This window comes from Eleginops maclovinus, chromosome 14, assembly GCF_036324505.1.
Source record: "Eleginops maclovinus isolate JMC-PN-2008 ecotype Puerto Natales chromosome 14, JC_Emac_rtc_rv5, whole genome shotgun sequence".
NCBI lineage: Eukaryota > Metazoa > Chordata > Actinopteri > Perciformes > Eleginopidae > Eleginops > Eleginops maclovinus.
In genome coordinates, this window is record NC_086362.1 from 3,066,841 (window position 1) to 3,076,548 (window position 9,708).

At 40.7% G+C, this 9,708-nt stretch overlaps 1 protein-coding gene across 1 annotated transcript; it reads right to left on the minus strand.

Moving 5' to 3' along the window:
• Nucleotides 1-1,223: 1,223 nt before the first annotated feature.
• LOC134876033 (serine protease 27-like) lies at nt 1,224-4,877 on the minus strand. The gene is made up of 6 exons (XM_063900865.1): nt 4,770-4,877; nt 3,501-3,524; nt 3,239-3,401; nt 2,788-3,050; nt 2,571-2,707; nt 1,224-2,002 (listed from the first exon to the last, which is right to left on the minus strand). Exons 1-6 carry the CDS (start codon nt 4,825-4,827, stop codon nt 1,517-1,519), a joined length of 1,131 nt encoding a protein of 376 aa, XP_063756935.1. The 5' UTR covers nt 4,828-4,877; the 3' UTR covers nt 1,224-1,516.
• Between the last annotated feature and the right edge of the window lie 4,831 nt (nt 4,878-9,708).

A 9,708-nucleotide genomic window follows, 5' to 3' on the forward strand; every position in this document is an offset into this window, starting at 1 on the left:
CTTTGCCTGGGAACATGTGAAAGATCCCCAAGTCAAACTTGTTTTTCTTGATGCTTTGGTGTCAGCAGCATGCTTGTAGGTCCCAGTGTTTGCAGAGCTATCTCATATTTAAGATCACACAGATCAAAATGAAATAGTTCACAATCATTTCACAAGTCCTTTTTCTGTTATAAGATTCATTTTAAGAGACGTGACATTTATTTTCTTCTGGATTTTGTGTCCCACCAATTGAGCGTCACTGTCCAACAGCCCAGGTTTAGTAGATAAAAAGTGTGTGTAATGTTTGTAAAGCGTCCTATAGGTATCTTCTTTCTCTAACGGCGGATGAAACCTCCTCTCAGCACCACGTCTGTGCGTTTAATGACTGTGACAAATTCCTGACTTCATCGTGTAGGTGTGAATTCAGTGGTGGCATCAAGTTCATAATTGGTGATTTTATTCTAAACCAATAGAAAAGCTTTGATTTACATTAACACCACCGAGACTAAAATAATCCCATCCGCGGAATAACAATGACACAGCTGCTCCGGGCTGCTCGCCAGTTAGTTTTCCGATCAGCCACGCAGAACATATTGCAGCGCAGGTTCTTCACAAACGATGTGCGGCGGCCTGCTGGGCACACGAGGCGTGTTCCTGCGTGAATATTTGAAAATGTAACGTTTAGAGAGTAAAAAGGGGGAATGAACCAATGATGTAGAATTGGCCCAGTTAGCTTTTCATTTCATCATCGGAGTGTGTGAACCTTAAAAGGCATTTAAAGGCAATGTGATGTACGAATACACAAAGGCCATGTGCACATACACACATTAACACACACCTAATGAGTGCTCACACACACTTAGAATCAGTGCAATTTTTCACACCATTGATCCTGCAGGAATGGGGAAATGCATTTCACTTCCTTGCAGGTTAACAGAAATATGTGTGTGACTGTGTGTGTGCTACCATGAGTGTTTCCATCTGATGAGCTCTGCGAATGACTGAGCAGAAAAAAACAGCTCCCAGTTTTTCAGGTTTACCCAGTCTACTCATGAGGGAAGTTCCTCTTGTACAAAAGTCTTACTGGGGTCAATACATGTCCATCTTATCTCATGACAGAGCTCAGCGCACTGTTTAGGTAGCCCAAATCTTTACTGCTTTCTTTCATTCTCTTGGCTCACATCCACTCAGACTAGTCACTTTTTTCATAGGCCTGCTGACTCAAAAATGAAACATAATTTTCTTTACGCAGGAAATATTCTTTATTTCTGTGTTTGATCCTGTTATGCCTGGAAAGAAAATCTTTACAAGATGATGTGAAATCATTGAGCTTTTTTTCAAACTCAAATCCAGTCATCTGCAAAAATGAGTGACTTGCCACCAGAAATGGATCAAGATCCGTTTTGATTAAAGGAAGAAAAATCACAAGAAGGGTTATTGCTAATTAAAACATTGAAGTTATATATTTTGACTCATGTTTTTGAAAGATGAGGGCTCATATCAAACCAAGTGAACGAGCCATGTGGGCGCAGGAACCCTAAACTCCGAGCAGCACATAGAGCGACATAAGGAGAAGACCGAGTGAGGAGAAGTGAATCACACTCTCACCACTGCCAAACACACTGTCGTCATCCTTGGTGGTGTGGGGGTGATGGGTGGAGGTATGTGGGTGATGGGTGGAGGTATGTGGGTGATGGGTGGAGGTATGTGGGTGATGGGTGGAGGTATGGGGGTGATGGGTGGAGGTATGTGGGTGATGGGTTGTAGAAGGTTTGGGGGGATCGGTGGGTATGGTAATTGATGAACAGTCAAATATTGAGTCTCTGTCAAATCCCTTGGAGAAGAAGTCAGCAAAGCCTGGTTGGCTAGAGCCAGTGTGATTTTTGATCCAGTCTTCGTACATGGACACCCGAGCGTAAACTCCAGGAAAATTCGGCTCCGCGCAGCCTTGGCCAAAACTCACAACGCCACTCTGGATCCACACTTTCCCAGTTGTGGCTGTTATTGGTCCACCTGAGTCTCCCTGTAGAAAGAAATGGATGGTTTAGGTTATATCATAGAAGCATCCACCCTGCTACACATGAATCCCCTAATGCTGTTTGTGACGGGACATAGTTCTAATCGATGCAGTGAAAGGCTTGCTTACTTCCTTCTGTCTAAATGAAAGTCATTAGAACTTATTTCTGGTTCATCTCTGTGGGCCTGTGTGGTAGATGTATGTATGTGTTTAGCCTAGCTTAGCACTAAGTCTTGAATTGACGTTATGTCACTTAGAAAACTGTTCTTGCAACTCGGACCAACTTTGAAAACTACATTAAGATCATTTTAACATAACTTGAGAAAAACTAACAAACACACACATAATCATTTTTGTTTTGAGAAGTAAAAGAGTAGCTTGTAAAGGTGCATGACTTCATTTATTTAATCTTACAGATTCAGGGATGTGTATTGAGGTTATTTTGAAACCAATCTTCCAATCAGCCACCCTTCTACTGAAATTAAATATTCCAGAGGGTCTTCATGCAGATTGTCCTGCTCTCTTTTACCTCCCTGCAGTGTCACTAAGATAATAGACAAAAGTTGGCGGTCACCTGACATGAATCCTTCCCTCCAGCTCTGAACCCAGCACAGATCATGTTGTCTGTGAGGTATGGGTAGGCACATTTGCACTCATTGTTTCCCACAATTGGGACCTTCACTTCCTGCAGGATGTCAGCTTGGGGGCCACCTAATCAGAGAGAAATTGGTGTTCAAAAACACAACAGACATCCATCACTGTGTGATGAAGTGTGGAGTCAGTGAGCTTACCACTTGAGTTAGTACCAAACCCAACGACCCAGTTGCTGATACCGGTATGGAACGTGCTGTCTGTAGAGGCTAAGCACACCGGCTGTATGTAGTCAGTAAACTTGACAGGTGCCGACAGCTTCAGAAGAGCCATGTCGTTGTCATAGCTCCATGGGTCGTAAGCAGGATGGGATATGATCTTATCAACTACCCTTGATACTTCGTTCACGTTTGGACCTGTCATGCTGTCGCGGCCCAGAACAATCGTCATGTTGGTTGATATCCTTAAGAAAAAAAAACCAGGTAATTTTTTGACTTTTAGAAACCATTGAACTGATTGTTTTGATGGGGTTTTTGAACTTCAGATGTTAACACCTATGGAAATGTGAAGCTGCTAGGTATTATTTCATCTGACTGAAGCAAAATAGAAACAATTCCTGTAATATTTCAAAGAGAAAACTTGATTCCTTACGATGGGATGCAGTGAGCAGCAGTCAGAACCCACATGTCGCTAATCAGGGATCCTCCACAACTGTGCTCTTCATCAATTTGTAAACTGGCTACCCATGGCCAAGTTCCTGGGGCCACGTTTTGACCTCCCACAATTTTGGCGTTGTTTGGTGCCTGGCCACATGCTGACAGAGAAAAGAGAACAGATTACACATGGATATGTACAACAAGTCCTTTTCATAACTCACTGAAGGAAACTCATTATGTTGCTCTTGTACACTTACCAGGCTGCTTGTTTGAATGACATCCTGAAATTGGGAACACAGACAGAAAAATGTTATGCAAACGTCTTGGTTGAAACAAAGGATGCGAGCATTGAGTGTTGTAACATCATTTATTTAAGTAACTGTGAAAGTACTACAAGCAATGTTCTTGATTGAACATTTCATTAGGGTAAGGTAAGTATAGTCAGAAAAATGAACTAACCCAATCTAAAATGAAAGAAATCAACCCAAAAATGTATTGTTTGACGTATAAACTGTTTGCTAGTAATAAGAGTAATCGCATTTTATGGACTGTTGCCTTTTTTGTGCACAAATCAGATTTTGTAAAGTAACTCAGCATGTAATTTAAAGTACAATACATGACGGTCAGTTCTCTTCGACTCGTAGTGGAATTGAACTATAAAGGGGCATGGAAAAAATAAATACTCAAGAACTTTGTGCTTTTTTCACCCCCCTTTTTTTATCCTAGTATAATTGTTGTGTGCTTTTCTTCTAAATATTAATATGTGAGTTTATTCTGTGTTACTGCATGCCCTTTCTTCTGCAAAATATGTGCATTTCTCTGCTCTGGGCTTCCTTTATTGGAGGCAGAAATTCCCACTTAATTTTCACTTATTTCAAATGCTGTCTGCCTTGTCGTGTCACAAAATGTGAAGTGGAGACAAACCCAAACTCCTGATGTACCTTCTGATCACGCTTTACTTTAGACATTAGTGATGAATTTCAGCACGCCCTGTCAAATACCAATGTCTGAGCACAAGAGAACTCTCAGTGCAAAGAAAAAAACATTAAAACACTCTGACAAGGAATTAGCTTAAAGATGAAGATCAAGTCTTATTTTGTGGAGTTTTTCCCACTAAATTGCTAAGAAATTGTTGCTTTCAGGGCCTCTAGACACCATATTGTAAAGTTCCTGTTGTGCTCCTAGGAAACGAAAAATACCACGGTGATGATAGTGGTTATCGCGATACCCGATGATCCATTATCATTGATGCGTTAACACGCCTTGTAATATTTCAGTTCTGCACCATTTCTCCAGCAGATAACACAATTAGGAATGACCTAATAGTAAATATTACTGTTGCTTTCCATGTTAATTCATCATAGTTTAAAATAAAGACATCTCAAATACTGGATCCAATCAATAACGTGCTAGGAAAATATCCAAATCAAGCAGCAAGGATAGCAACTGATTACAAGCACTCTGACAATTTAAGCAAATAAGCCTTACATCCTTTTGTAATCTTTTAAAGAGATGATCTTTCTCACCGTCAGACAAGAGGATGATCATCACCGCCGAACCACACAGAAGTTGGTAGAGAGCCATTTTCACTGTGCCTTCTCCCCTCTGTCCTCACCGTTTAATACCCCAGACCACATACTTAGCTCCGCCCAGAAACCTTATAGCGTACATTTTTCGACGCCATCTTTAGTTCCTCACCCTAAAGACAACCAACTACATAACTCAACACGTATGCTAAGAAAGAATGCATGGGACCATGTGAAATATCCCCAAGACAAACTTGTTTTTCTTGATGCTTTGTGTCTGCAGCGTGCATGTGTCGCCCTGTGTTGCCATATGTCCAATTCAAAATGCAATATTTCACATTCATTTTGTTTTCAACGGGTCTGATGCCGTGGCTTTTATTGTTTTAGACTTACTTTAAACATCCCATACCACCGGGCCCTACGACTTTTGAACAGTAAAGCCTTAAGACCTGCTTTTATACTTCAACAGTGGTGTGAAGTAACCAAGTATATTTACCCAAGTACAATTTAGGTGCTTGTACTTTACTTGAGTACTCACTCACTCACTCACTCACTCACTCACTCACTCACTCACTCACTCACTCACTCACTCACTCACTCACTCACTCACTCACACATGAGTACTTGAAGTATATGTTGATGCTTTTGTACAGTTTTTCAGGCCTTTTACTTGTAGCTGAGTATTTCTACACTGTGGTATTTTTACTTTTACTTAAGTAAATAATCCTGAAGCACTTCTTCCACCTCTGCCTTCACACTTTATTCTTACTGTCTTACATCGCCTCTGTGTATCTGTATTTATTACATCACGTATATAGCCCAAATGTATCACTCTCACGTTTGCACACATTAGCAACACAGATCAATAATCCTCTGAAAATGCACCCATTGAGAATAACCAAATACAGCTCATTTGTCATTTATCTCCCTTCTTTTGTTTGCTCGTTAATTTCTTTTCCTTTTTTCTGCTGGCCAAGTTTTTTTCCCCTGATACCTCATCTCATCTTCTCTATACCTCTTGCTTGCTACATGATTGATGGTTACACATGCTTCCATACAGGGACCACATAGTTTCTACCCGGTAACAGGGCTCCCTGTGCGTGGACTGTGCCGACGTTAAGTTTCTTTTAAAAGCTTGTTCCACTCATTCTAAACAGTTCACAAGACATGGACACTTTGAGCAGAGTGTACTGATGGAACGTCTTATTTGACATGCCCTTTACTTAAAAACAATTGGTCAGTCAATCCCTGCTGCCAATATTTAAAATTATTTGACGATAACATGAAAACCCCCCAATAATTCTCTCCATGAGAAAGTGCAGGCGTTTTCTAAACGTGCCTTTTTTCTTTTCTTCTGCTTCTGTGTCACGCTTGCCAAGCTCTATTGAGCGTCACTGTTCAATAGCCCAGGTTAAGTAGATAAAAGGTGTTGCGTAATGTTTGTAAAGCTGCCTATACTTCTGTTGTAATGGCTGATGAAAGCACTTCTCAGCACTGTGTGTGTGTGTGTGTAAGGGCTCTGATTATGAGACAAATCCCTGTTTTTATTTTGATGCGCTTGTGAGGGCGGGGTAATCAATTCAGTGTGAATGTGACATTAGTAAAATCGTAAGCTGTTTTGATAATGTTGACCTTTTATTTTGATTTATTTTATATACAATATAATTATTTGCAGGATTTTATACACGAGGAAGAACAGCGTGTGAAGCAACAGCGTATCTCTGATGACTGTTTCCAAGGGTAGTGATATGCCCAATAGAGGAATCTTCGGCATCTTCTTCGCTGTGTTATATGAACAGCTGCTCAGCTCAGGAGCTATGATTTCAGACAGGTTTGACACACAGAACAATGCTACAGAAATGTGTCTTGAACTGTGTGCACCTGTTGTGTGGGTCGCGACCAAACCAAGCTAACAACTTCTCTACTTGAACTTAAGCAAGCTGGTTAGGTTTGAGAGCTTTATGTCTTTTATGGGGAATTAATTCCAAGGGAAGGGAAGCATAATAGAACTCCCAATGCTAATCCACGCTAACGTAGCCATTTCATGATACCACTTTTTATGATCAGATAACAGCAACCTCACGTGTTCCCTGAATCAGTGACAAGAAAACTAAATGAAACATACCTGTGAGGGGTGTGTTTATGGTGGTGAAAGAAAGTCAAGCTTCACTAGGTATGAAAACAAAGGGACTAATGGAATCTTCATTGTCATCACAATTACCCCTCAAAACTAGATGTCACCCGAGACTCTGGAACACACGCCAATAGAAAGCTTATGTCGATGAGCCTGTGGAAACTCTACATTTTTTAAATGCATGTCAAAGGTACATTGTGTCATGCAATATTCCTGCCCACATTTTTTTCTACACAGTATGTACAGTATGTTCTAAATTACTCGTACTCAATCACGCAAGATGATAAAATCTTCTGTGGGAGAAGCAGCGGCAGCATATTTGTGCCCTGGAGAACGTTTTGAAGGAGGGGTTTTGAAGGAAAACTGATGGAGTTTATTGTGTATATTTTTTAAGAGAAGTGTTTACATAACGAGGCATTTCTACTGAATCAATTTAGAGAAACTCCAAGGTAAAAGTCTACAGGTGATGATCAGCTTTTTCCCATAGTGACATAGTTTCGCTTAAAACAAATACCCAACATGCATGTTAGAGCAGCAGTAAATGGACATACCATTATAACGCTTTTCCAGTCACATTGGAGGGCTTTTACAAGTCAGCATTACCCATCTGCACACGTTCCTACAGAGGCCGAGGCTCCTTGCAATGCCATCTGGAGCAATTTAGGATTAAGCATCCATTTATAACATGTCATTTAGCTGCTGCTTTTATCTTCAATACCGTAGGCATGCCTACAGGACCAGTTTTATTCTCAGGATTCTGAGAATAAAACTGGTCCTGTAGGCATGCCTACAGGACCAGTTTGAATCCTACAGGACCAGTTTGATTCTGAGAATAAAAACGAAGTTCCATGCAGGTATTAAGTTGTTTTTAAAGCATGTATGCGCCACTGCCTCAACATGTGGGTAGTTGTATAACACATTTATCAAACTATCTATTGTTGACTCATCAGCATTGGCTCACAGCCTGTTGGCACTTCGTCAAAGAGACTGCTGCCGTTACTAAACTGAATACAAAAGTAGGATCTTTTATAAAAGAAAATAAACTACAAACAATAGCGTGAATATTTTACTTCCTCGTCTTCCTGTAAATCTTATATGAGCTGCACGTGTGCAAAGAAACCTTCTTTGCACACGTGCTCGAGTTCGACCTGACTTGAATTTCTTGTTCTCTGTTTATCTTGTGTTGGAGGAAGACTTAGGGTAAGAGTGCTATACAAAGTGCCAGAGAACTAATCATAGAAATATATCAATTCATATTATTATCACTGTTATAACCCCACGTTATTATTGGCACACCTGATTTCGGACCTATATTGATCACTGTAGTTTGAAAAGTAGCACCCAGGAAACCACATTTAATGCACCTGCAGTTACATTAACACGAAACTAAGCGACTCGGGTCATAAAACCCATGCGTGCATCACCACATACCAATTTAAGTCAAGACTACCGACTGAAAAATGTCTGGGTATGTAAAGTGACGGGAAGCGTAGATTGACAGGTGGAGGCTGGGACGGTAATGACAGGTTGATTGTTGCTCGATGTGCGGCAGCTGGATGGTCGTAATGAATCGATTAGCTGATGCAATCACACGACACCTTCTCATCCCTCTCACTCAGATGGACGGAGAGGAGATTGAGTTGCAGTGATTGGGGCAGCTCGTCTCTGAGTGTGTGATTTGAAGTCAAAATAAAGGAGTGTGTGACTCATTCAAGGACTGAATCCTCCATTCTTAGAATAGGTTCTTCTTATGATCTTGTTTGAAATCTAAAATAAATAAAGCTTAGTCTTGAAATGAAATGAAATGTGACGAGTCATCCCTGCTTAATGGCGCAGAACTATAATCACAGAGCTGTCACGTGGCCTTCCAAACACAATCAGGTCGACCTTTTAATAAAATAACCATTGGGGCACTGTTGGGACTCAGCCAACCGGTCACAAAGCTGGGGAACGTTTGAGTTGAGAGGTTTTAGTTGGTGTTTCAATTAATCCTGGTTTTATATTGTGTATTGTATTTAGATTACCTATCCAATTAGACACTATTAGCATGCTCAAATAAGACAACCCTCCAGAAAATGCTAAATGCTACATGTGCTGTTATTGTGGACATTATTAGCATGCTGACATTTAAAATGTTCTACATCCACATCAGTTCTTGGGCAGGCACCACTTAACTTTCTTTTGAGAGCATGACAAGTATTTATTCATGATTCAAGAGAAGTGTTTAGTAGGCCGAGTCAGGACATTGTGTCTTAAATGCACCTGTAACCTCAGAGCTTCAGCTATAATTTAACATCAAACGTGGCTAATGTTCTCTCCTCCACTAAGTGAGCACAAATGAAGGTAGTTTGAATAATCGTTTTGCCGTGTCAAAGACGTCAGGGAGGCGTTGTTATTGTTCCCTTTCATCCTGACTGAGATATACAATTCCCTCTAAAACTTTATTGGAAAGCGTCCACTCCGCCCCCGCCGTCACAGCCGCACACAGAGTCAAGTTCTTACACAAACATTTCCAAATTCTTGAATAGTCTGTACCTTCTGCAGACAGCAGCTGCCTCCGGTGCTGATGATTCACATCCACTTCCAATTTCCATATTTCACTCAGAACAGCAGCATCGTGATTGAGTCATTTCTCAAATGCTAATGCTCCTTTTGCTCTTCAGTAGAAATCATAAAACCGTACATGACTTAAGGTGTTGCGAAACGTTAATTGCTCTGTAGAGGTCGTGGAATCGAACGTAGGGTTAGGGTTAGAATGTAGGTACATCAGTCATTTTTATATGAGGGGAAAAAAGTCTTGGGATT